This window comes from Rattus norvegicus, chromosome X, assembly GCF_036323735.1.
Source record: "Rattus norvegicus strain BN/NHsdMcwi chromosome X, GRCr8, whole genome shotgun sequence".
NCBI lineage: Eukaryota > Metazoa > Chordata > Mammalia > Rodentia > Muridae > Rattus > Rattus norvegicus.
In genome coordinates, this window is record NC_086039.1 from 109,552,174 (window position 1) to 109,579,847 (window position 27,674).

The 27,674-nt window shown below is 43.1% G+C and overlaps 2 protein-coding genes across 7 annotated transcripts in view; one reads left to right on the top strand and one right to left on the bottom strand.

The window, feature by feature from the left end:
• The window catches only part of Atg4a (autophagy related 4A, cysteine peptidase), a 100,047-nt gene extending 98,462 nt beyond the window's left edge, over window positions 1-1,585 (top strand). For 4 of the 5 annotated variants that reach the window (XM_063280294.1, XM_063280293.1, XM_039100047.2 and 1 more), the window contains one exon: window positions 613-1,585. In XM_063280294.1, coding sequence (XP_063136364.1) covers window positions 613-683 — 71 coding nt within the window. In that variant the 3' untranslated portion in view covers window positions 684-1,585. The remainder of the gene's footprint in view (window positions 1-612) is intronic. The other variant, NM_001126298.1, reaches the window with a different exon arrangement.
• Window positions 1,586-2,771: 1,186 nt separating this feature from the next.
• The window catches only part of Col4a6 (collagen type IV alpha 6 chain), a 351,043-nt gene continuing 326,140 nt past the window's right edge, over window positions 2,772-27,674 (bottom strand). The window contains exons 28-45 of one of the 2 annotated variants that reach the window (NM_001427260.1): window positions 27,453-27,623; window positions 26,518-26,661; window positions 25,509-25,634; window positions 24,889-25,070; window positions 20,498-20,561; window positions 19,862-19,936; window positions 19,313-19,420; window positions 19,112-19,219; window positions 16,818-16,889; window positions 16,239-16,364; window positions 12,503-12,619; window positions 12,037-12,198; window positions 11,787-11,885; window positions 9,833-9,979; window positions 9,255-9,371; window positions 6,920-7,111; window positions 5,936-6,222; window positions 2,772-4,328 (exon numbers count right to left, since the gene is read on the bottom strand). In NM_001427260.1, the coding sequence (NP_001414189.1) occupies window positions 4,068-4,328; window positions 5,936-6,222; window positions 6,920-7,111; window positions 9,255-9,371; window positions 9,833-9,979; window positions 11,787-11,885; window positions 12,037-12,198; window positions 12,503-12,619; window positions 16,239-16,364; window positions 16,818-16,889; window positions 19,112-19,219; window positions 19,313-19,420; window positions 19,862-19,936; window positions 20,498-20,561; window positions 24,889-25,070; window positions 25,509-25,634; window positions 26,518-26,661; window positions 27,453-27,623 (2,558 nt within the window). In that variant the 3' untranslated portion in view covers window positions 2,772-4,067. Of the gene's footprint in view, window positions 4,329-5,935; window positions 6,223-6,737; window positions 6,843-6,919; window positions 7,112-9,254; window positions 9,372-9,832; window positions 9,980-11,786; window positions 11,886-12,036; window positions 12,199-12,502; window positions 12,620-16,238; window positions 16,365-16,817; window positions 16,890-19,111; window positions 19,220-19,312; window positions 19,421-19,861; window positions 19,937-20,497; window positions 20,562-24,888; window positions 25,071-25,508; window positions 25,635-26,517; window positions 26,662-27,452; window positions 27,624-27,674 lie in introns of those variants that run through there. The other variant, XR_010061203.1, reaches the window with a different exon arrangement.

Consider the following 27,674-nt stretch of genomic DNA (forward strand, 5'->3'; position numbering starts at 1 on the left):
TGATATAAAGGCAACTGTGGTTCATCTCACTTATGAAAAGTGAAATTTCTGTTCATCCAGTTTGAGCAAAGCATGGTGCTTTTAATTATAAGTTTTAGAGAAGCTGATGTTTGTTGGCTTTAAAGACTGATAAGAAAAAGAATATTAACTCAGTGTAAAAGATTTATCATTGTGAAATAAAGATGACTAACATTTGTTTTAGAATGACAAGCCAGAGGCCTGGCTAAGTCAAAAAGTACCTTGATGTTTGGGTTGGTATTCGTGTACCTGTAATCACTCAAAATGATGAGGTTAAAGATCCTGAGTTCCAGGCCAGCTTGCACTACATCCCAAGGCCTCTCAACAGAGAAACTGTCCGGAAGCCAAAGAACACCTCAAGCAGACCACTGTGATCAGGCCTATATAAACAGACCTGATCACTTTGAGTCTTAAAGTAAAAGTTTAATACTTTATAGTAGGTCTCATTGTATATTTCCTCCAGACAAACCTTGGTTTTAGCAAATCGATTCAGAGATTCAGAATGGCAGTGGCTGGGTAGTGTCTTGACGGGGGGGGGGGGGCATCCATCCAAGTGTCAAGCTTTTCTCCTTTCTCCTTTCTCTATTCCAACAGAATTCATAGACTCTACCGAACAACTGGAGGACTTCGACCTGGAGGAAGATTTTGAGATTCTGAGTGTGTAGGATAGTGAGAACTCAATGAGGTACTCTTCTGCCCTCAATCTGGCATCACAAGAACATGAACTTGTTACATAAAACTTTTCTGGTCAGCAAGTGCCTGATATGCCAATAGCATACGAACTAAACAGCAACTGTGACTGAGCCGATTGCCCTTTTTCTCAGAACTAAAACAAAAAAGAGCAAACCAATGACACCAAGTCATCCCTGAAAGACAGAAAAATCGTGGAGTCTAGGAGAAGATCCAGAATCCATTGCTTCCCAGCTCGTCTTGGTGATAGCAATTCTTCAGCAACTGAAACGAGGGCATTTGGAAGACAGACAGCATCTCCCATCTTGCTGCAACTCTGAGCAGATGAGAGACAGTTATATTATCTTTCCTCACCCTTTCAGGTGTGACCTCTTTGGGGCTAAATACGAAGAAGAAATCTGTTTTCTTGCTCAAATAATAAAATAAATGAATCAGGGAGAAATACTCTTGTTAAATAATCTGAATATGCAGTTTACATAACTATAATTTTTATCAAAATATTTGTCAAATGTACACTTCTTAAATGTCTTCCTTTTTGGAGAAACCTATTTGATAGGTCACAATCTCCATCCTTACTTACACTTTCACTAGATGTCACCATATCCTTAAATCAAACCATGATCACTTGAAGCAGAGGTCAGCAAACTTTTTCTGTAAAGATATTATTTTAGGCTTTGTAGACCTGGTGGCCTTTGTCATAACTATTCTACTCTGTAAAAAAAGCCCCAGACAATATGCATGTGACTGAGCATGGCTGTAATCTAATAAAACTTGATTTACAAAAGCAAGTGGAGGGCTGGACTGGCCTTGCCAATCACTCACTTAAAGCATTGATTTTTGTTTGAAGGATTAAATAAATTGTTTGAATTATACTGTTTTTATTGGGAACTATATGTAGAAAGAATTAGTCATATGGTGACATTCAATCTGTCCATTAAAGTCTAAGACATGTTAGGGCTAACACCTTTCTAATTTTGGAGGGACATACTCATGAAGTTGCCTGTGCTGGATATGTGGCAAGGAAGATGCTCAACACTCCACAGTATCTACCTATCTTCTTTTTGTTGCCCCTTTAAGTGTGTGTTTCACATGGATCTACAATTCATCTTCATTCTTTACAGAGGTTACAGGAGGCCAATACCTGGAGTCTCAAAATAGTACTGACCAACTCACTTCTTTCCTTAGGTTTCATCCTTTTTTCCTTTTCCTTTATCCTTCCTTTCTTTCTTTTTTGCCAGTATGTTATATATTCCATAGGTTTAAAATTCAAAAGATGAAATACCATTCTCTCCCATGGGTTAGTTTCCTTCCCTGAAAACTCCTGGCTTGTTCTTGTTTATCCTTCCATTGAATTGTTTTATGCATATGTAAACATATTTAAGTTTTTGCACATGAAATATATACACATGTGTCCACATATAGTTTAGATTTCATTTTTAATATTTATTTGTGTGCATATATGTGCACATGTGCATTGACTCACAGAGGCAAGACATCCCTGGCAGAAGTGGAGGCTCTCTTTGGGCATCAGGTATCCTCTTTTATCATTCTCTGTACAATCTTTTGAGAGAGGATCTCTCCATGAACCTGGAGCTCATGTTTTCTTGGTTAGGGTGGAAGGCAGTAACACCCAGCCATCCTCCTGTCTCCACTTCCCTCGAAGCTGGGGTTAAGACATACACAGGACTAGTAGCTTTTTCATGTGGGTGTTGGGACCCAAACTTTAGTCCTCCTGATTGGGCAGCAAGCACTCTTAACTGCTGAGCCATCTCTCCAGTCAGAAGATTTCATTTTACTGATTTTAATGTTTTCCTATTTTAACTTAATTGGTAGATGATCCTGAGGCCACTGAAAATGCCTTTCTTGAACTCTAGCATGTGAAAGAGATAAAAGTAGTGTTGTGCTAATTCTGAAACCTGTTGTGGGTTTGTTGATCAGGAGAAGACTCTTTCTACCCTTTGACTAGAGGGTTTTCTAATTTCCCCTTTCTCAATGTTTTGTTATAAAGTGTAGTGAGAATGGATATTAGAAAAGTTTTTCAAAGAGTCTCGAAAAGTCAAATGTTCGCATTTCATTAATTTTATTTGCTATGTACCATTTGTTACTTGTCTAGGAGGTGGCGACAACAGCTCAGAATATACTGGGTATGCTTTGCCTGCAGTGGCACACTTTACATAATACTCAAGGAAGTGAAGGACCTGGAAGGGAGTGCTTCACATCACTGTAACTGACTGTGTTCTACACAACTGGTAATTAAAATGAATTGTTTCAAACAGAAGGCAATACTTCATGGCCAACTCAGACTGTGCCTCAGGTCTGCTAACAGTGGTGTGTGCTAGATTTTTATGAAATTTAAAAAAAGCTGTCAACTAGTTTAAAAAGCTACCTGTGGGAGATTAGTTGAATGGCCATTTTATCAGAACTTCTGTAGTAGCCTCAGAATGCAGGGAGCCAACATATTGTAGCTTCAGTTCGTCACCCTGCACACAACTGGGTGGCATTTGGAATAACTAGGGATTTCTGAGGAATGGGGACATGAGATTTACATTTTTGTTCCTGGATTCAGGAACTGCAACTTCTATGTTTATTCATCACTCTGCCCTAGGCCAAGAAGAAAGAGAAGTGATTCTCATTTCCTTCTGTAAGCTTGGTCACATTTTCTGTATTCTTTGTTTGCACTGGGCCATCTTGTCTATCTCTCTGGATGTGGACCAGGGGGCAGTGATTTATCCAGGACCTTTCAGCCTTTCCTAGTGAAGATGGGGCATGAACCTAACAAAACTCTGGAAGGACTCACAGCTCAGTTCTGGCTATAGGCTGTCTCCTCATTCTGATACTGCTGCCTGTCTAACTATAATAGGCTGCCTTCAGTAGGGAGGGCTAGCCCTAGGCAGACTTGAACTGTCTATAATGTTCAGCCAGAAACATACTTTTAGGGTAGAAATTCTGAGTTGTAGTTTGACTCAAATAATATGTGGTGATGTCTTGTCATAAATAACTTAGCTGTTACAGAGTTTCCTGGTTATTGGCAGTGAGGACAGCTCTAGCAGTCTTAGAAAATGGCGGTTTAGCACACCTTTCTGAGGTAGCCATGAATAATCACACACAATGGAACATTAGCACCAGATGGATGGAAACAGGAGAGCAAATCGAATCCTAGCACAGTGGGCTCATCTGTTGGGCCTGAGGGTTGGGATGACCAATGTCCAGTAGTCCAGTCCAAATGAGGCTTTGATGTACAACTTGACGGGCAGATGGGCTTAGGTCTTCCTTTCTCCGACGGTTCAGACTTGTTGAGGTGAGTGTTGTGAGGTGGGTAGGGAGATCAGGGGCTGCATGACTGCATGACAGGCAATGCCCTACGGGGTTTTCATACACACCTGGCAGCGGCTCACCCTGGTGTGAAGCTGCCCAGTTTTCAGATTCTCGGACACAGGCTGTTCCTGAAACTGCCCTCTCTCCTCCACTGTTGTCAGCCAGAAACTGTACTTGTTGGCAAAGTAGTGGCAGGTACCACGGGCACCGCTGCACTCGATGAAAGGATTGGCCCGGAAGTCCTCAAGACAGGAGCCAGGGGAGACTAGGGATTGGCCTCCACCCTCAGTCCCAGCAGCAGTGTGCTGAAACAGAAGGGAGAGTGCTGTGTGAGCTCTGGCAGAACTCAACGCTGGAGGTACTCCTGTTTCTACAGGACTGCATACGTGCCCCATTCTAGAACTCTGGGCCCTACTGGGGTCCAGGTCACTCAGTTTCTAGCCAGCCTGATGAACCTGGGCTTCAGAGGCAAGCACTGTCCATCCTCCCTGAAGCAGCTGTGGAATGCTACACCCTTACCCCAGCTCCTTTGTGTCCTGCATGGTTAGTGATCACACACACACACACACACACACACACACACACACACACACACACACACCACTTATTTATTTTGTGGGGGGCTTGGTTAGGCTTAGTGTTAAGTGCCTTTGCCTAGGGATCCCTCTTGTTGGCCCTCAGACATATACATCTGAGCAATGTTGGATTTAGGTTTTGGAATTAACAGAGCTTTAAATCCATTATAGTGCACTGTTCTATAAGAAGGGAAAGAGTATAATAGTCCCCAATGCTCTTTCTTGTAACAGCATGTCCCCTGTAGTTCTCATCCTGAAATTACCTCCACTAGAACTTTTTATTTTCAACCTGTGCTACACTCCCTGGAGTGACACACAGTATTTTTTACCTGACAACTAAAGGAAGGCTTGGGTGTATTTGATTATTTGATCTAAAATATCTCAGGCTTCACTTTAGAGGGCTTCCTTGGAGTTCAGTGTCTAGGTTCCTGGTGTTCTAGGCAGTCTCTAGTCACTATACCTCCAGACCTCCTGTTTACATCTTGACCGTCTCCCTTCAGGTTAACTGGAAGCACGGAGGCCAAGAAGAGGCTTTATACACATCTACATCAGTAAGCAGGCGGTCAGTTTGCTTAAGTTTCAGAGAATGATACTTTGCTGATGACTTGGGCTTATGAAATCATGTCAGTTTTGGGTGGGAGCAGTTACATCAGAGTCTTTGGTGATTCAGTGAGAAGCTCTGCCCAACCAGGGACTTCAGTAAGCTTTATACTATAGTTTTCCTGGGAGTCGCCTTGGTCTTACTCCTGAATTCATTTGAAGAAACCTCCCCAGATAGTTACAGAACCATCTCCTCAGGATTACTGATGTTCTCTTTCCTAGCTAGACACACAGCATGCCTTCACACCACAAAAATTGCAGAAGCAACAAAATGCTCACAAGGCCGTACAATCACAGCATGCCTCCATGCTAAGCTTTAAGAGGAGAGAGCAGGAGCTAGACAGATCTGGAAGGGTAGACAGCAAGGTGGTAAATGTTATTCTCAGTCTAATCAGTACAATTATGTGCTGGCCTCAGTTGAGGACAGCATTTCTCTCAGTATGTTCAGATTACAGTTCTAGTCTTCCCTTTGTAGTGACAAAACTGAAGGACACATAGAGTAGGGCCTTGGCTTGTGACACATACAGGTTCTCAGTCCAGAACACCAGGTTCAAATTCTATGTACCCCCTCCCTACAACCACAAAAATTGTAATTTACATCTTCATTTCTCTTCTTGTTATTTTCTAACCATTGTCCCCTTGAGCCTGGGATCAAAGGGAGGGCCCTTCCTAAGCTCTTCACATCTGACCCTCTAACTCTGTTCTCCACTGAGGGACAGAATGGTTCAAGTCCTCACCATGAGGAAGGAGTATCCAATCCAGAGGCTGTGCCAGCCCAAAGGGCACTGTGGAACGGTGATATCCTGGCTGTGCACAGCAATGGCTTGTGAGGGTGCCTCACATACAGAACAGCGACTGATATACTGGGGAATCTGGGTCTCGCCCACAGGCATCATGGGAATAGGGGCAGTAGTGGAGAGCCAGTAGGATTTATCATTGCGTCTGGCATAGTGGCACACTTCATTGATGTTGCAGTAGATGAAGGGCATGGTGCTGAATCGGGGCAGGCAGGAGCCAGCAAATCCTGGGAAGAGAATATGGGCAAGAACCAGGTAAGTGCTGGCGAAAAAGCAGAGGCACGAGGCCTGGAGTGACCGAAGATGTCAATTCCATTAAAATGCTTGCTCAGAGCAGTATAGCTCTCTCCTCACAGTTCTGTGACTTTAGTAGGTGCTGGAGTCTGAGGATCAAATTGTATCCTAAAGGTACCAGGGGAGTTGAATAATGACACGAATCTTTTGATAAAGTGAATAATCACTCCTTAATTAATCTGCTTTGTAAAACCAACATTTAATGGATGGAATCCATGTCTAAGAGTTAGCACACCTGCTGCTAATGCAATTAATACTTGGGTAATCATCACTGCCCTGCAGGTCATGTTACTATTGTTATCACTAATCACTAATACTTAATGGAGGCTTAAATATATTTTACATTGAGTGATTCATGAATTCCTTACACCACTCTATGTGACAGATAGTAGAAATAGCTTAGTCCCATTAAGGGAGGATGAAAGCTTGGAAAGATTGAATAATTTACCCAGGGCATGTGACTTTGAAGCAGTAGGACCAGCATTTGGATCACAATCCTTTTGACTCCAGGGCTAATGCTTGTGGCCTATTTTGCAACCGTAGGTCTAAAGGGCTGTGAGAAGAAAGTGGTCAGTTCTCAATCCTTGTAGGGACATGGAGCGTGGACTAGCTGTCAAAGCCAGTACTTACCCAGATCCTGGTTATGGGCTTTCTCCTGCCCTTCCACGAACAGCAAGCTGTAACCCACCCATAGCTGGCTCATGCCAATGGGGCATGGTGGCACGTGTTCTGACTGACTGTGTTTTACTAATGTGTAGCCCACTCTCACACTGTGTCCAGGCATCCCAGGCTGCCCAATGGGGCCCTGATTTCCTGGAGCTCCTGAGAAGAAAAGAACATATAAGTAAGTATGATGCAGATGCTAATAACACTAGCCACTCATTGATCCTAAACATTTGTAAGGCACATCATATACAGGTGTTCAACCACTTGATTCTGATGTCCCCAGGAGTTGGCACTATTATCAGCCTACTCTACAGTTGAGGAAAATGAGGTTCTGAGCTGCTACAACTAGACGCTAATGGAGTTACAAGTCCAATTCATGTGTGCCCAGCTATTTGGTTCCCATTTCAAGAGTCTACCATCCATTATCCTTCTTCAGACTGGCCTTCTGTTCTAAGAGTGAATGGAGTGGAATTCTTCTCATGACCAGCCTTCATTGAAGTCTTTCACAGGGCATAACTAGCTTCTGAATCAGAAGCATTATAAATAACATTAGCATTAGACGGACAAAGCTTCATCTGCCTCTCTTGTCCATGGTAGATATGACTGTAACATTTTACTACTGAGCTTTAGAAGTATTCTGTACTAAGGACAAGTGATTTTGTTGTATTCTTTCATCCATGTCAGGATAGGACAGAAAGCCATAAAAAGGAAAACCAGGAAGATTTTGAAGTCAACCTGGATAACATAGTGAGTTTGAGGGCAAACTGGGCTATGCAACAAGACACTGGTAATGCATAAATAAATAAATAAATAAATAAATAAATAAATAAATAAATAAATAAATAGAAAGGTGGAGGATAACCCAGACAATGATGTGGAGAAGTCTGTTGCCTTCTTGAATCATGTAGGACTTCCCTTCATAGGTCGGAGGCTGTGCAGTGTGAAGAGTAGAAGAACAATGTAATGGTTTGAATAAGAATAAGTGCCATAGGCTCATATAGCCTAATGCTTAGTGTAAGAGTTTGTATATGCTCAGCCTAGGTTTGGCCCTGTTGGAGTGGGTTTGGCCTTGTTGGAGGCATTGTAGCACTCTGGGTATGGGCTCTAAGACCCTCATCCTAGCTGCCTAGAAGTCGGTATTCTGCTAGCAGCCTTCAGATGATGTAGAACCCTCAGTTCTGCCTGCACCATGCCTATCTAGATGCCTCCATGCTCTTGCCTAGATGATAGTGGACTGAACCTCTGAACCTGTAAGCCAGCCCCAATTAAATATTGTCCTTATAAGAGTTGCCTTGGTCATGGTGTCTGTTCACAGCAGGAAAACCCTAACTAAGACAGTCATCAAGAATGCCACTATTTGAGAAAGATTAGGAAGTATGGCCTTGTTGGAGAAAGTGTGTGCCTACCTGCCTGCTGTCATGTTCCATTCAGGATGATAATGGACTATACCTCTGTAACTGCAAGTAAGCCCCCAATTACATTATTTTTTTATTCAGAGTTGTCTTTGTCATGGTGTCTCTTCACAGCAATAGAACAGTGAGAAAGACATAAGATGGTACCAAAAGTGGGGTCTTGCCCTGATGTCACTCCCTTTATTTTATTTAGCAGCAAGATTTAATTGTTTTTTATTCCTTGAGCACTAGAATTGACTCCAACAGAACATTTCCTGGTACTCCCTTTCTCCTCAAACTTCACATTTTGTATTTTTCCTGGTGCTCCTTTTCAAACTGTACATTTTGTATTTTTTCCTTGCTTTCCCCTGCTCCTTTTCATTGTGGATCTGCATAAGAGTTATCAAAAACACACAATACAGTCAACATTAGGCTATCTTGAAATTTCCTCTGCCCACACCATTAATCCAAAACTCTTCCGTTTATTCTCAGGCAGATTTTTATGGGAAGGGCAAAAAGCAGCCACATTCTGTGTCAAATATATCATAAGAATGGTATCTATCCTATTTACCAATATTTTCCCCTCTGAAATTTCTTCAGCCAGACCCCCAAAGTTCAAATTTCCCTCAATACTGTCTTCTATGCTCTTGTTATTATGGCTCCTTAATCCTTGCTTAATGTATCCAACCACTTTTCTAGTCCAAAGTCCCAAACAACAAAAGCATGATCAGGCCTGTCACAGGAATACCCCAATCCTGGTATGCTTTCTTTAATAAGAGTTGTCTTGGTCATGGTGTCTCTTCATAGTAATAGAACATTAAGAGAAACAAGAACTCAGCCTGTGAGCTACCTCATACTGGCAAATTTACCACATGGTTGACTAAATACCCAAGTTGTGTTAACCTGACCTTCAAATCCTGGAGGTCCTTGTAGTCCAGGGAGACCAGGATCACCAAGGATTCCAGATGGGCCTGGAAGCCCACTAGGGCCATCCTTGCCAGGGATGCCAGGTAGGCCTTTGGAACCTGTAAGAGAGAAAATGCACAGAGTAGGGGAGCACTCAATATGGAAGGCACAGAGTGTCCTCAAACTCATGAGAAGTCCTAGGAAGAATAATAACTTACTCCTATTGGGGCAAAGCTAGGACTTGAAAGCCATATTTTCTGTCCCCAGGCCTTTGCTTTCTCTACTACCTTGTGTTCTCCTTTGTTACTCACCTTCTCCTCTAGCTCCAAATAATACTTTAGAAATGGCAAGCTGTCTAGAGGAGAGATTCACATGTTCTCTGAAGACAAGTATAACCAGTGTCCCATTGGCTTTCTAGCTTTTTCTTTCCCAGGCAAGGAGTTTGGGAGTCTTGGGAAGTAGCTAGGGAAATGTTTGATGAAGGCACTTTCTCAGAACTGTGCCAATCCAGTAGCTTTAGCCTCTGAACCAAGGCCTTTTGGCTTCCCACTGAGTCCCCTTTTTCTGGTGTCATTCTTACCTTGCAGACCCACAGAGCCTTGAGATCCAGGGTCTCCTGTGAGGCCTGGGATGCCATCAATGCCTGGCAGACCCAAAGGTCCTGGAGGAACGTGCCGAGCTTCAGCAATTGGTGTGTGTCCTGGAGCACCCTGGGGGCCAGAAAAGCCTGAGGGCGGGTGGTGAAACAATACAGGTTAGTCTGGAACAGAGAGGAATAAGGCATCCTTCCCTCTACCTGGCAATCACCAACTATTTTCTCTTTCTTTTTGTGCTCGCAATTCCCACTTGAGGCTTCCAATACAGAATACAGAACTCTTGATAGAACCTTCTTTCCCCATCTCCTTCTTAGTGACTTGGTGGGTTCATGTGGTCAAGGCAGGGAGCAAATCATACTTATTGTCCCCTGGAACCCCACCCCCATAGTTCAGTATGGTGGAAGGCAGTTAGGAAATGTCTGCTGCAAATAGCCTTGGCTTAGGGATGGAACAGATATTTACTTACACACTGGTCAGAATGCACCAGAGATGCAGTTGGTATCCCAGCCTAAAAGACCTACCCAAGTCAGCCACTTTAGAAATAGAATAGCTTGTTTACGAATTCATTAATCAAGTAATTCTTAGGTCCTTACTATCTTTCAAGATTCTGGGAGATGAGGAACAAGAGCAGTGATGGACCTTTATGGAGACTATGGATTAGTGATGAAGATGAGCAAAGCAAAGTTTGGCAAATATCGTTAACCCCGTTGTGCACATCTTAAGAAGGACTGGGAAGGAAATAATTGATGTAGTGACAATGAGAGGGAGCATGGTAACTTGGGTAGAGGGATCTGCTTTAGAGTTACCAGTGGCTTCTTATAACCAGTGACAGTTATGCTGACACTATTCAACTATCAGAAGTATCAGGGGGAGCTAGACATTTAAAGAATTGAAGGATAAGAGAGCATTATGAAACATATACAGTATTGACAGGAATGTAGTATTGGTATCGTGGAAATCAATATTGGGGCTCCTCAAAATAAACCCTAAAACTAGAATTGAAATATGATCCAACAGTACAATTCTCAGTAATGTACTCACAGGACTCCAAGTCAGCATACCATAGAGATACCACAATTTATGTTAATCCCTATAGTATTCATAATAGTCAAGGGTTGGAAACAGCCTAAGTGTCCATTAACAGATGAATGGACAAATAAAATGGGACACATATACAGGAAGGAACTTTCTTCAGTCAGGTGAAAAGTGAAGCATATCATGTACAAGCAAATGAATACAATTGGAGAGCACCATGTCACGTGAACATATATGACAAAAAAACATAGGAGTGATTAATTAGGGGAGAGGGAACTAATAGGATGGGGATAAGAGGACAAAAAAGGTAATTGGGACAATATTTGAGATGCCAATGTGGACAGTAAAAAGGACAGGTTGGCATGAGGACAGAGGGAGGTGTCATATATTATTTTGTGGGCTATGGTTCTTTTCCATGCCATGAATAGAATGGTTTGCCTTTTGTCAGTAACTATACATGAAAAAATTGTCTTTGGGGGAGGAAGGCTGCTACATGAGAAACGTTGATGGCTTAGACCTCAAAGGCACAGCAGAACTGATGGGAAGTACACAGATGCTAGGCATGCTAGAAGAGGGAGACCTCAGGGGCTGCTGATAGACCGAATAGTTGAATGGATAGAGAGAATTTTGCTTCTTTTCTGAACGAAGAAAATGAGGTTAGTGGTCTAGGTGAAATGCAGAAGTAATTCAGAGGGAAGGCAGGACCCATGGTAGCAAAGCAGTAAGGACCTCAGTTCTGGGAGTAGATTGGCACAGAGGTATCTCCAGAGGAGAGAACCTACCTCCTGGGTTTGGGATGCCCTAGTTGGTTTTGTGGTGTGGTAGACAATGTGGCTTCCCAAAGAACCCCAACTTCATGTTGTACCCCTTTATTCCACAGCTCAGGCTTGGCCCTGCACTCACCTCTTGGCCCCGCCTTCCCCTTCATTCCAGGAAATCCTGGGTCTCCTGGTGGCCCAATCTTGCCAGGAGTCCCCATGAGGCCAGGTTCCCCTCTCATGCCTGGTAAGGGCCAAAGGAAAACATGTCAGGTGTTGCCATGATGGTGACAGAGGGAGATTGGTCAGGAAAAGCACCATTCATGAACCTCTTCACGGCAACTGGACTATACAGTGGTGACTGATAGGTCTTGCAGCTGGTGGAACAGACTTACCTTTTAGCCCTAGATCTCCAGAGAGCCCAGAGAAACCCGGAAGTCCCTGGTTTCCCTTGAGCCCTTGAAGGCCTGGAATTCCAGGGAAGCCAGAGTCTCCAGGATCGCCTTGATCTGAGGATGGTCCAGGGGGACCTGGAGGGCCTGGGAGACCTGGGCGGCCTAGGGATAAGATTGGAGAATTAATGAAGTGCAAAGAGATGGGAAGCTGCTGAAGGTCTAAGAAAGCCCACTCCTAGTGCAGGGCCCTTTGTTACAGTTCAGAAATCTCCCATGCCCAGACTTTCCAAAACACTTTAGCAAAATACAGCTAGTTCCAGTCCCTTAAATCTTGATGGGAGGGAATAAATTGAGGCCAAGCAGATCCATGCATGTCCAGCAACAGGGAGAGTGCTGCATTATATACAGCATGTCTGCCTACATCAAAGTAAGGTGGCCAGATGTGTTTGGAGTTTCTTATTTTTACCTCGTTCTCCATCTAGGCCTGGCTGCCCAGGGTCACCAGGCTGTCCTGCTATGACTGAGGGCAAGGAGATGCCTGAGGCTCCAGGAGTACCAGCAGGACCTTGAAGACCCGGGGAACCTGTAACGAATAAATAAAATGGGGCTCAGAGGGCTTCTCATGTTTAGGAAAGGGGCCAAGAGCATTCAGAAAATGGAAGGGATGAGATAGCTGCAAGACCAGAGGACACCAGTAGAGGGCTGTCTCCCATGCATGCTAACTTCCCAGCAAGCTGACAACAGTAAATAAGACTGAGATTCTTCCGGTCCAGCTGGAGCTTCATTTTATTGGGCGAGAGCTGTGGAAATTTCTAGCTCCCCAATTTCACTGGTGGTGGAAATATTTTAGGCTGTTTTTCCTCCAGATTAGAAGTCAAAGAAAGCATGGCTGAGCAGCTGGAATTTAGGTTTTCAAAGTGTTGTTATTAAACACACTGGTTCATCAAACTTTCCCAACTGCCAGTTCTGTCTGAAGCTGCCCTAAAGTTATGAATAGTGTATGAATGAGGACAGACCATCCAGAACCGAGGCAGCAAGAATATTATGGGTCCCCCTGTGTGTCCTAAGTTTCCCTGCTCTCTTCTGGCACATCTAGGCAAAAAAAAAAAAAAAAAACCCAACAACAACAGTATTTTGTAGGTAACTGAGTGGAATTACAGCTTAGTTGTCTGTTGAACGTATCTTGTACTAGATATCTGTCCCTCTTTGGCCAAAGTATATAGTTACGTTCTTTGCTCAGACTCCTGTCTTTACATGTTTTTGATTTGTGGAACAATTTCTATATATGTTAAAAACAAAAACTGTCATCCAATGACAAAATACTTATTTAATGTATGATAAACACATATATGGTAATCTTGAAGGGAAAACATCAAAACTATCTAAACACATGTGAAAGTTCCTGCTGTATGCTCAGGAGGAAACAAATGCGTTAACTGGCATATTCCGATGGAGAGTCAAATAAGAAAGTTCGGTGGAATGTGCCTGATCAAACCCCATTGGTTGAGATTCCTTCTTGTGTGTGAGAGGAAAAAAACCCAAAAATATTGTTACCCAATTTCCCTTCTTATAGCCATCTTTTAAAAGCTAGTAGATCTGTGTAAATGTGTAACGAGATGTGGTAGATTAGCCAAAGCAGATGTTTAAAATAGCTCATTAGTACTTCGTATCACAAGGAAAACTAGAGGTGAAAACGTTGATTTTGAGAAAATATTCTTGTTAAGTTTAGGAAAAAAAGCCAAGTGCAAAAGAAGCTGCACATATTGTCAGCTGTGTCGTAATGACTCTGTGGAGTACATTTCTTTTTCATTAAGGTGAGGAACTGAAAAGAAAGATAGATTTTGCATGCTTTTCCCGTCAAACAGAGGTATATATATAAAAACATATATATATTTATATCAGCTGAAATTATACAAAACTAACAAGCAAAATACCATATCACCCCTTATAATGGAGTAAGCATGGTCAGCTCACAGAATCATAGTCCTCCATGTCAATGTTTTAAAGACTTGCATGCTCTTTATCTGCTTCTTGACTTTATAATTAAACTACTTTATCATCAAATAGTAAATAAATACATTGAACAAAAGTAGTGCCATAGTCCCATGGTTTTAACAACCTAGCAGTCTCATGTGTGTTTGGGTGTGGGTGCGCCATAGTGCAGGAGTGGAGTCCAGAGGGTCGCTCTGTGGAGTTGGGTCTCTCCTTCATCCTTTATTTTGTTTGATTTGAACAGTAGAAATCAGGCTGTCAGGCTTTTTAGGCATCTGTATCCACTGAGCCCTCTTTGAGCGTTGTATGTTTTTTGATTATAACTAACATGTTCTAAGTAGGGAGCTACACATGCCCAAGAACCAGTTTGCTAACTCATTCCAATGCTAAAGCCCGAGAAACTTTAACTACAGAAATGTAGGCTTTAAAGATGTAATGCAAGTATGAAAACATTAATATAATTGCAAATCATTTAGCGAAAGGTATCGTGAACACAGGGAATGGAGTGTTCTCAGGCTCAGTCTGTTTTACTTCCACTACCAAATCACAGAGTGTTTTCTCTGGTGGGCAGAATACATGCTATATTCTTTTTACACACATTGCTTCAGTAAAGAATAATCTAGGTACGATGAACACATCTGTACTTCATTGTCCCAGGAAAGAAAAACGAAGCTGGCATTATCTTAGTAATTATGTGTGTAGTCTCCATAGATTCCACCCCCTCCTCCCAGAGAACCAGTCCCAAATTCTGTGTTCACTTCCTTCCTTCTCATCGTAATTTCTTCGTGAATATTTGCATCCCTAGACAGTATGTTGGTTGTTTTGCTTATTTTGAACATCTAATGAGAGAACCACACCAAGAGTATTCCCATGTGACATGCTGCCCTTCATAATTAGGTTTCTATAATATATCCATCTTGATGTGTACTGTTTACTGTAATTGTAATTACAATTTTTATGTCAGCTAAAGTAAATGAATAATTTGATAACTAGAAATTCACAGGCAAGATTTACAAACAGAAGAAGAAATGCCATATGTTTCCATCTGGCTCCCTCTCCTCTGTGTCCTGGGAAAGAAGCCACAGTCCCTTTATAGGCTCAGACCCTCCTTTGAGCCTTTCTCTGGAGAAGCTCCTGGATTTCCCCAAAGAACAAGTTTGCCCAGACCAAAGGAAGAGTTAAACACAGAAACAACAGATGCCCCAATTCAAATTACAGTAGGAAATGAATTAATGTATGACTATGGTTTCTGGGAAACCTACACTATGTAAACAGAAAGTGTGATGAGACCTCAGGCCCCAAATGTACTGCAGTTACTACTTCCCAAGTGGCATGTAATAGCGTGGTGCCTAGTGTTTCTGGGGCATCTGCTAGGCACTGAGATATGTTCTTTGACTTATATTACCTTACTGTTCACAGAATCCTCAGAAAATCTGTGAGGCAGCCCTGTTATATACATTTTACAGAAAGAAAAAAAACTGAGTTTGGTTGGCATTGACAGGCAGGTGTGTAACTTCATTGCTTAGCGTCACACAGTTCAGTGAAAGGGAGAACTGGAATTTGAATGCCAAGGCCAGGCTCTTAGGCACGACTGACTGCATTCATTGTCTGCTTCATATGTAGCGGGAGACATGTGAGTCTCCAGAACACTGCCAAGGAAGCTGAAGAATAAGAAATCATAATTTTAGAGAAGTTCTAGAATGGGACACCTAGGGAGACTTCAAACAGTGTGGGAAGCTGAGTTCAGGGTGGAATTTGGTTAATGAAAATACAACCTAACCTGGTAGAGTGCAGCCTGTGGGCTTGGCCTCAGGAGACCATGTTTTCTCGGTCTTGGCTTTCTTCTGCCAGGTGGATTCTATTATCCTCATGGAGCACTAAGGACACTGGAGCTATGATCTCATAAAAGAGATGCTCCTTAGAAGCATTCATCCTGACTTTGACCAAGTGGGAAAAAGAGGTCCAGAGTTGAATTGAAAAGAGCCAGGGGGCACTTGGTAGAGTGCTCCCACTACTCTTTGCTGGGAAGCCATAGGAATATCCTTCATCCCTGTCTTTGAAGTCATTGTTAAGGGTTCTGAGACTCTCAAAGATGTAAAGAACAAGCACAAGTCTACCCTATCAACCTTTTGGCTCCAATCAATCCCAAACCCTCATCCCCTGCCAAGGCCTCATTCAGTTTCTGCAAGTCCTGACTTGGGCTCACTTACCTTGGTCACCTTTTTGTCCCCTTAAGCCTTGTTTCCCTGGATCTCCGATGACAATTCCTGGCATTCCCTTTTCCCCTTTGGGACCAGGCAGGCCAGCTGGCCCAGGAACACCAGTGATACTGGCTCCTAGGAAGAAATGTAGAGGGAGGGGACAGATTTCAGAGGGAGACAGTCCTTGGACCTAGTTGACTTCCCTGTGGTCTAGAAGAAGAGCTCATTCCCACAGAAAGGTGAAACATCCTCTTTCCTTCTCCAATAGAAGACCTAACTCCCACGATATGGGATATACTGTAGTCAAGAACACATGGCCAATTCCTTCCAGTTCTGGAAGGGCTTTATATTCTTTTTTTTTTTTTAAAGATTTATTTATTTATTATATATAAGTACACTGTAGCTGTCTTCAGACACACCAGAAGAGGGCATCGGATCTCTTTACAGATGGTTGTGAGCCACCATGTGGTTGCTGGGATTTGAACTCATGACCTCTGGAAGAGCAGTCGGGTGCTCTTAACTGCTGAGCCATCTCTCCAGCCCAAGGGCTTTATATTCTTAACCTTGATCTTCGGGGCCTTTCTTTACCTGGAGTGCCGTGAGTACCCTTGGTGCCTGGAAGTCCATTCAGTCCATGTAAACCAGGAAGTCCAGGGAATCCTAAGGAGAGAAAACATCAGAAACCGTTCTATCCATATTGAGGCATTACTTGATGCTTTCTAGAAGAATACCCAATTTCTAACATATACCTTGGGTTCTCATGATTTTTATAAAGGCTATTGCAGCTTTTAGACTAAGATGGCAATTAATTAGCTGGTAAGGTTTGGATCTGAAATGTCTCCCCAAAGCCAAAGTATTGAAAGTTTATTCCCTAGAGCCTTTAGAAAATTATTCAATTACAATGATCCTGACTTTAGAAATGTATTAATTCAATTTGACTAAAAGAATGAGTGAGTTCTTGAGTGGTAGAAAAACTTCCAAAGTGGGGTGCAATTGGAAGAAGTAGTTAACTGGAAGCATGCCTCGTACTGCCTCTCACTGTTTCCTGATCGCCATGAGGTGAGCAGCCCAGCCCTATAATATACCCTAGCATGATACCCTTCCTTACCACAGCTTCAGATACAATGAAGCCAAATGACAACTGTGGACTAAGACCTCTAAGATCACAAGCTCCAATAAATATGTTCTTCCTGCTTTTCTTGGCTTTTGTTATTGTTTGTTTGAGATAGAGTCTCAGGGCTCCTGGGATGCCTAGAACTCTCTATTTCTCAACTTCCTGCTTCTACATCAAGCATGCAGAGATTACAGGTGTGTCATCATTCCTGCTTTATGCAAGCCAGTAATTGAACATAGGGAGGGCCTTGTATATACTGGACCATCACTCGACCAATTGAACTACATCCTTTCCCCCCACCATGGTAGGCATTTTTAATAGAATGTAGGAGTAGCAATGCCAGGCCCTTGAGTTGCCTTCTCCCAGAAACTGGTTCTAGAAACTTGCTGCTCTATCATTAAAGAAGGGAAAGACAACATATGCTAGGGCAATAACTTTCTTCAATGGCTTCACATAGTAGTTATATTTCTCATTTCCATGATCGGATACTTTATACAAGCAGCTTATTTTGGCTTGCAGTGAGGTTTCCCATGTATCACGTCAAGGAAAATGTGGCAGCAGGAACTTGAGGAAGCAGGCGGTTATACTGCATCCATAATCATGAATCAGATGGCATGGAATGATGGTTCTCAGATCACTTTCTCCTATTTTATTCAGTCTATGACCCCAGCCAATGGAATGGCACCTCCCATAGTTAAAGAGGGTCTACCTAAGTCAATTAACCCAATCTAGATAAGTTCTCACAGGCATATCCAAAGGCTAACCTAATCCATATTGTCCCTTAAAAGGTATCCCCAAAGCTTGTCTCCTACATGATTCTAGCCCTTAACAAGTTGACAGTATTAACCATTACACTTGGACATAATTTTAGTGTGGGTCCCAAAGCTCCCATTTTGATGATATTAGGAGGCAGTGGAATCTTTAACAGGTGGGGCTTAATGAAAGTTGCTTTGCTCACTGGGATTTCCACAGAGGAGGAATAAGGTAGCTCTCATGGCCCCTGAGCTCTCAGAATCATGAATTGCAATGGAAGATCATGAATTGCCCTACCCTTCACTTTGGCTTTCTTTTGGCTTGTGATTTCTCTCCTCTCTCTCTCTCTCTCTCTCTCTCTCTCTCTCTCTCTCTCTCTCTCTCTCTCTCTCTCTCTCATAATCTGCCATGATGACACCCCCATGAGGTGACATAGATGGCATCCCCATGAGGTGACATTGTTAGGGGATATTCCTCCTTAAAAGCCAGTGACATAGTTGTTTGGAATTAGAGCCTAAAAAAGTATAAGCTAAATTTATTTTCTAAGTGACCAACCACAAGGATTTCATTTTAGAAATGGATAACTAATGTCTTTTCTGTTAATTCTTTTCTTCATGGATCTGACATTCTTCTATTCTGATTTATAATTGTTCACCTTCCTTTCTCTCTGTTTTGTCAATTAATTTTGTATATTTATTTAATTTTATGTGTATAAGACTTATTTTTCTGCAAGCATGTCTGTGTACTACAAAAGTGCCTGGTGCCTATGGGAGTTAGAAGAGGGAACTGGACCACCTAGAACTGGAGTTATAGGTGATGGTGAGCCACCATGTGGGTGCTTGAAATCAAACTCAGATCCTCTGCTCATTCTTCACCAGCCTTTTTAATTAATCTTCATATAACACCTCATTGTATATAGCTTAGGCCTAGCTGCTACATTCTAAAATGGATGAGTTGCCATCTGTTATTGGGGGAAAGACACTCCCTCCCACTCCTTGCTAGCAAACACACATACCTTTAGGTCCTATTAAGCCAGAGGGTCCAGGGCGGCCGATCGATCCCACATGGCCAGAGGAACCTGGGAAGCCTGGGTCTCCATTCATACCTGAAATCCCTTTAAGTCCTAAGTGTGAAACCAAGGTGGAAATTCAGTATAGGGTATGGCTTGAAGTGAATCCTAACTTCTTCAAGCTAAAGTTTTCAAGTAGCATGGTACCTGGGGAGCCAGGGAAGCCAGGATCTCCAGCACTACCAACTTTTCCACTGTCACCTTTGTTTCCTGGGTAACCTCTATCACCGACTAGTCCATCTTTTCCTTTGACACCTAGAAGATCAAACAATTGCTGAATGCTTAATCTGTATTTCTGGAATTGTACTCCTCCATCGGAAAACATAAGTAGGAAGGGAAAAGCATTTTGAGATGTTGAGGGAACTTGGCTCAGTGACAAGATTATGGCAGTTTTTGTATTTGGAAGGTGTTACCCAGCTGAGAAGTACGTAGACATTTTCTGGGTTCCTTCTAGAAGCAAGAATGATGGACTGAGATGATTTTTGCAGCAAAGGTTAAATGAAAATAGGTAAGTGAAGTTTGAGGTAGCTGGTACACCGTGCTAAAGGTACGTATCAGTGGTGCACATCAGTTTGCTTGGGAAAACTCCAGGTATCCACTGGATGGAAGTTAAACTTGGCACTGATCTCTGAAAGTCACTCTAGTCCTCAGTTCTGAAGCATTTGTGAGATATGGACAAAAATGTCCTAGCCCTACCTTTAAAACCTAATTCGCCAGGCTGTCCCTTGGGTCCTGGGCTTCCAGAAATGCCAAGTGTTGGGCCTTGATCTCCTGCAGGTACGAAAAATATTTTTTCTCAAATGGTCAGAAGAAACAATCGTTCATTTTTTTCACCTGAAGAGTCTTTTCAGTTTATTTTCCCTCTGAATCCAGATTCAAAATGGTCAGAGGAGCTTCTTGACAAAATCACCCATTGGGTAAAAGGACCTGGGGTGCTACCAAACTACTAGAATGAGATGTTTTATACACAGCACCCCTCTACTGGAAACATCACTAGGTCTAGGACATGGGGCTGTGCTCATCAGCAGAAGAGGTGCTCTAAGTTGAAATTCTGTGTTGTTGTTTTGCTGTGTCGAAATACAAAGCAACAGGAATGTTTGTTTGCTTGTTTGTTTGTTGTCCATGAAAGCCCTGGGAAAAAGATTTTGGCAGGTGACACTGTTGCTTGCAATGTCTTTGAAGAACAGCAATGCACGGTGTGTTTTGTCAAATGGGAAATATAAACAAAATTCATTTTCCCCCTTAACACAGATCCTCCTATTCCTGAGTTGTGGATTGGTACACCACCACCTTGGTCTAGGCAAATGCATTAAAAGACAAAATGTTCCTTACCTTTTAAACCTGGGATACCAGTTGCTCCCAGGGGGCCAGGAGTCCCAGTGAGGCCCTGTGAACCCTTCAAAGCAATATGGAAATCATTACTTCTGTTCATGCTCTTCCTCCTCTCCTCCAACCCCTAGCCATTGCCTGGGAGATGCTGATTACTCACTGTGTTATACAGAACTAGAGGTAGATCCCAGACATGGGAAAGTGCCGAGCCACGTACACGCTTAGGGTTTTCAGGGGGAAATATTCCATCTTGGTGAATCAATGTATGACTGCATTAATTATTAAGTTGCAGGAAACATAGAACGTGACTCCTGGGCAGGGCACTCCATCTGCTCTGCAGGTAGACTGGCCAAAGCTCTAGAGTCATCTCACATAATCATTGCTTTAGCTAGGTATGAGGGCACATGCTAAGAATCTCAGCAGTCAGGAAATAGAGGCAGAAATTTCACTACATATTGAAACCCTATCTCAAAACTGGGAAAACAGAATCATCCAAAAACGGCAGTCTTGCTTTACTGAGCTGTGCCAGATCTTTGTTGCGGGCCCCACAGAGAACATGAGGTTGTCCTGTTGTTACCAGGTAGCAGGCTGTAAGCATGCAGGTGCTAGTCTGCATTTGGATGAATAGATCCTTATTTGCAGTAGGAGTCGCCTGCACTTGTCAGCAGTTTTCTGACACACTCTGAATCTGGGGAGTGTTCATGTCAGCTGCTTTCAACTCTTTTCAGGGCACCTAGTATAGGTTGAAGTATTTGGAGATGTACGCAGTAAAACTGTGCTCCGGCTAATGCTTTGCGCAGGAGGCTGAGTCATGGACTGGCTCACTGTTCTTTGGACCACTACCCAGCATGCCCCCACTATTCTGCTTGTTTTCTGGCCTGACTTCATGTAGCACACTGCTGTAGATACAGATGCTCCTAATGTGAGTCTCTGCTTATGCTGGGACTCTTGCCTCCCCGAATGCATTCCCACTTTATTTCTATTCCTCCTCCTTGGTGAGTTGTTGGGACCTTAAATCTAGAACGATTTCTTTAGCTAATATTTGAGCCATGTAGATCTTTCCTCTCTACCAGATTGACTGATGCTTCTGAAAGACAAGAATTTGCCTGTAGTGACTACAGGTATTCTGGACCCAATGATCAGACTACCATTTATATAGAATGTACAATGTGTCTGACCACAATGTCTCATCTCACTTAAGCTTCACTACTATCTGAAAAATGTTTGGATATTAGTCTACCTTTTTTTTAAACTGATGAAAAAATAAGGCTCAGTGATGTTAATTAAGCAAGGTACACAAGATCATAGAGCAAATGAGTGATGGAGATGTTTGACATTCAAACTCAAGTCCATCTGTGTCAAACCTACTCTAGTTTACGTGTGTGTGTGTGTGTGTGTGTGTGTGTGTGTGTGTGTGTGTGTGTATGAAGTGGGAACTTCTGATTTCTCTGGAAAGTCAGTTGCATGAAATGATGTTTTGCTGGGACACACAGCTGAAAGGATGTTTTGCTGAAGCAGACATGTGAAAGAATGTTTTGGCATCAATAGGAGGAGAAGCCCTTGGTCCTGTGTAAGCTCATTTCCCCAGTGTAGGGGAATGCCAGGGTGTTGAGGTGGCAGTGGGTGGGTGGGAGGGGGAGCATCTTCATAGATGCAGGGGGATAGACGATGGGAGAGTGGGGAACCTGGACAAGGGATAACATTTGAAATGTAAATACATAAAGTGTCCAAAAATAAATAAAAAAAGAATGTTTTGCTGAAGTCACATGGGTGAAATGATCTTTTACTATAGCAGACCTGTGAAAGGATGCATGATGTTTAGAAAGAATATAAATATGATCCCACACACAGTAGGAACTCAAGCATTGGTTCGACTTGCTCCACCTCACTCTTCTTCGCTAAGGACATGCATGTATTGGTTTGCCTTACATTCCATTGTTGAACTCTACTTATGGTGACATAATAAGAGAGAAACTCCTCAAAGAACTTCTTGTGAGGTTCCTGTGGCTTCTTGCTGCTTCTGTGGTAGACTCGGTCTGGTTAATGAGCCTTGTAATTTCTTCTGTACTGTACTGCCCTTGCTGATTCTTGTGTGGTGTCTTCTCAGTGGACTGGACTGCAGCTGCTGATTCGTGAGTGGTGATTGCTGAAGGGATTGGACTGCCACTGCCCATTTATGTTGGTGTTTTTCTAGAGGATTGGACGGCTGATATAGTAGTGACAATGAAGATTGGACTCATCCCCAAAGAACTATTTCTAAATAGGTCTACTTACCCACGTCCTGACAACTTTCCTTTCCCACTATCTCTGGCTAGTAGCGGGCTCAATGGGAGATTGAACCCTTATTAAAGGAGGTTGAGAAAAATTTATGTCTACATGTATGTGAGAAAGAGGAAGAGTGAGAGAGAAAGGTAAAAGGAGAGGAGGGAGAAGCAGAAGAGGAAGAAAGGGAGGAGAGAGAGACAGAGAGAGAAACACACACAGAAAGAATATTACATGTGCACGTGCCCATGGCCAAAGAATGCTTTGGATCTCCTGGAGCTGTAGCGTATTTCAAGTCTTCTGGTAGAGCAGGAAGCACTTTTAATCACTGAGCCCTTTCTATAGCCCCTACCCTGCCTTTTAAAGACCCAGATAATCTATACTTGATTCTTTGGTACTTGTACCCTGTGGTACTTCCAATTAAGCTATCAAGAAATCTCTGAATGCTAGGCTCAAAGATAAAGCTCAGTGACAGAGCAAAGTGGAAACTTCTGGTTTCTATGGCAAATCAGTTATGTCAAATGATGTTTTGCTGGGGCACACAGGAAAAGGGGTGCATAATGTTTAAAAGGAATACAAATACAACCCAACAGACAGTGGATGATGCTGGATGATATCGGGGCGCCTTACCATTGTTTATTGGTCACCAATTGTCATGACTCCATAGAGAGAAAGTACCACATTTTTCTGGTGGTATTCTGGCAGCTTCTTGCTGCTTCTGTGGACTCAGGGCTGATTGACAGAGTGAAGTGAAAGTTTCTGGATATGTTAGCTGATAGACTCATGTGGCGTTTGGATAAGGTAGACTGACATTGTGTTTTGCTGAGGTAAGACCAGTGGGAGGCAAGACCCATGGAAGGCAAAACCAGTGGGAGGACATGTGAAGCTTGGAGTGAGTATAAATAGGACTTGACGGACAGTGAGGGTGGGCTTGAATAGCTAATTTTGCAGTGCTTTGTTGGTATTTTGTCTTCTTTGCTGATCTTCACTTCCTTAAGAGAGGAACTACAGAGAACTTTTCCTGGAGTCTCCGCTAGTTCTGGTCACTCATGCAGACTTTTCCAACTCAGTGGTAGCTTGGCTATTTCTGCTATGTTGCGCCACTACTGCTGATTCACGTTTGCTATCCTGACACTATTGATCTGGACTGCTGATGTCCTGAGAATTGGAGATTGAAATTGACCCAAGGAACTAATTCTAAACAGCATAGAGCAGAATCTCAAGGCTTCTTCTGGATTGACCCGCTGTGAATGGCATTTGAGAGTTGATCCAGCTGCCACAGTTAATTCTTGTGAACTGAACTGCTGATATCCCTAACAATGCAGATTGGATTTGCTCCAAAGAACTATTTCATAAAAAGTCAACTTTCCCCGTATCCTAATAACCTTCCTTTTCCACTACCTCTGCTGGGTGGTGGGCTAGAAGGGAGGTTAATACATTTAAGAACCCTTATTGAAAGTAGGTTTTGAAAAATCTAAGCCTACAATAGAGTACTTGCCTAGAATGTTTGAGGCTATATGTTTAATCCTGAGTAAAAATACCAAAACCCTACACTTATTTCTTATTGGGTGTGATGGTTGCATACCTATAATTTTGGCGCTTGCAAAGATGAGGCAGGAGTATTATTTGGCCAAGGTCTCCTTTGACCACATAGTAAGACCTTGCCTTAACAGCCTTTCCCACGATCTGTGAAGTTGTACAATATGTCCAGCTTGATGTGGGCTATGGGGTGCAGATCCAAAGGCTCATGAGGCTATTGTTAAGTCTCAGAAATCTCACTGAAGAAGTAGGATTCTATGAAGAACCAACTAGGAGCAGTTTGACATGAGCAATGAAAAGTAGCTTACCAGCCTAGCGGGAGTGGAGCAGCTCCTGAAGAGCAGAGATGTGTTGGACACTGCAAAGTAGGCAGAAAGCTTTGGCGCACGGGGCCAATAAGGGAACAAGGAGGAAATAGTGAAGGAAAAGGTAGAAAGATGTGTCATATACATATGGAGAGCAAGGACTTTGAGGTTATCTTGAGGACAGGGGTTGGGAAGTAGCCTGGAATCAGAAAGATGAGTATGTGGGATATGTACCCATGCTGTAAAGGTTCAGTTATGGCGAAGAGACAAGAATCTGGAGAAACTTACACTTTTTCCTGGTATTCCTGGGAAACCTGCAATCCCCAGAGACCCCTTCAGGCCAGGTAATCCCCTTCTTCCCATAGATCCAGGGGAACCTGGACTCCCACTGAGTCCTTTGATGGTATTGGACTGTCCAGGAGCTCCAGGTGCACCTGGTAACCCTGGGATGCCAGGCTCTCCTTTGTCACCTGGGAAAAAAGCAAAAACCCATTAGAAAAAGGCGAGGCAAAAAAGATCTATTTGTCTAGGAACAGGTGCTCAAAATCATATTCCAGGTAAGGCAGAAGCTAGTTTGGGGGTCGGGGTAGTGGAAGGTGGTGCCATTGCTGCCATCTTGGCTCTAGTGTTAGGCAAGTAGCTCAGTATCTATGTCTTGCTATTTACCAGGCTATTTCAGGGGTACCACAGGCTGTGGGCCAAAACCTTCAGTTCTACAGTGGCAATAGTATGGGTCAGTCTCAAAGAGCAAGGGACCATTAGGAAGAAGAAAGACAGCCTCCTTGAACCTCATTATTGTTCCCACATTGCTCTTCCTGGGGCTGAGCTTTGTTTTTCTTGGGAAGGAAACCAATGATGGCTATACATCCTTTCGTGAGATTGCTCCCAAATATTCCCTGCTTCAGCACCTCTGGGCCCAGGAAATCCATCTGATCCAGCAGAACCTTGAGATCCTTTTTCTCCTTTGAACCAAAGGTTTAGCATTGGAGGTCTTGGACTAGATATGCCAACTGGCCCTGGATCTCCCCTGTCTCCTGAAGGAAGGTAGATCAGGCAGTCATCAGGAGAGTGACAGTTTACACAGAGAGTCACAGTTTACACATAGTTACACACAAATATGACCTTTCATATTGTTTCTTCCCACACATACCTCACCCAGTTTTGAGAACTTTCTGTCCTCTTCCACACCCCCATCCTCTAACTTTGCATTTCTATGTATGCTTTCCCTTTCTTGGGACCCAAAATCACCAATAATTTTAGGCCTTATTCTAAATTCTCTTTCAAGGATGATCTGGGAGTGTATTGTGGAGGGTTCCTTTTTGATCTGTGTAAGTGTTCCCCAAAGATCTGCGTGGTAAAGGCTTGGTTCTCAGGCATAGACTTCATAGGGAGGTCAGGGACATTTTATGTGTGGAGTGGGAGAAAGTCAAGTTATTGAATGTATCTTCTTGAAGGGGACCATAACACTGCCATTCCTATCTCCTTCGCAGTTCTGTTTTCCAGCTGCTGTAAAGGAAGCTCTGTCCCATGATGCACTGGGTCACCACAGGTCCAAAATCAACAAAGTCAACTGATCAGCAATGGAATTTTCTGAAACCAAGAGCTAAGATAAGTCTTGTCTTTAAAAAAAAAAAGAAACAAAACCCATTTATGCTAGAATTTTCTTTTTAGTTGTCAAAGGCTCACTAACATAGTCTGTAACACATACTGTTAACTCTAAAGTGAGTGGTCTTTTGGTTTCAAAGGACTTAATTTGGAAGCCCAAAGTTTTGCCAAATGTGAAGTTGGCATTCATCACATGAATGACAAAGTTGACAAGAAAAATACATGTTGGAAAACAGAGTGGTTGTTTCTGAAATCTCCCTCTCTCTCTGTTTCTCTCTCTGCTTCTGTCTCTGTCTACCCCCACCCCCTCACCTTTTTCTCCAGGAGTACCAGCCTGTCCAGGTTGTCCCACCTTTCCAAATGACCCAGAAAATCCCTTTAATCCATCAGCTCCAGGAAGACCAGGAAGACCAGGTAACCCAGGAAACCCTACTGGTCCAGAGGACCCCTTTTCACCTGTTGAAAGGTAAGACTTTCTTTTATTGTCCTTTCTGGTGTACATACAAGGAAACAATGGGAGACACAGAAAGGTTGAAGTACTTGTACAATGTTACAGAGCTAACAATTTGCAGAGGAAGGATTTGAATACAGGTTTCTCTAACTCCAAAGTCTCAGTGTTTACCGAGCATGCTCATTATTACCCATTCTAAAGTCCCTCTGAACAGGCACATAGCACTGAGCACCAGAAAGAAATGAAGACATGGGCCCTTCTACTTGGATTGAGTTCAGCGCACATGTAGGGGCACAGAAAAGAAAAGCGTAGATCCAGGTGGGGAAGGGATGAGTGCAATCTTGCCCCTTTGTATTAACCAGTTATGTGTGCTGCTCTGAGACGAGCCACGTTTCACTTACTTAAAACAGAGATAACATATACCTAACCACTGTTGTGTCAGTCACAGGAAGTGAGAGTTGTCAGGCTCCTTGGTATGTGTCCTACTGAGTGATCGATACGTAGCTGGCCTTTTCTGTTTATCAGCCCACTGTTCCACACAGCAAGCAGGCTGAGTGACTCATGTTACTGGCCTTTTCTGTTGATCAGCCCACTGTTCTACACAGCAAGCAGTTTGAATGACTCATGTTAGGTGACAGTCTTCCTTTAGAACCAGCCTGGTCTAAACATCTTGGTCCAGAAATCCCTGCCTCCCTTTTGTCCCTGGGCAGAGAGGAGGGGAGGAGGCAAGTTGGGCAGTTGGCATGCTCAGTTTGGGTAATCCCTGACTACTGGTCTTCCCAGTTAATTCACTTACCCTTTTGGCCTGGGATGCCTGGCAACCCAGTGACTCCTGACAAACCTGGGCTCCCCAGGAAGCCAGCTAACCCTTGAGGACCAGGAAGGCCTTTTATTCCAGGGAGACCTCGTTTTCCAGTTGACCCAGGGTGACCTATGTCTCCTCTTTGGCCCTTCTTTCCAGGGTGCCCTGAATGGTTACAGGAGAGAGAACACAGGTCAGCTAGTGAGACTCTGGTCA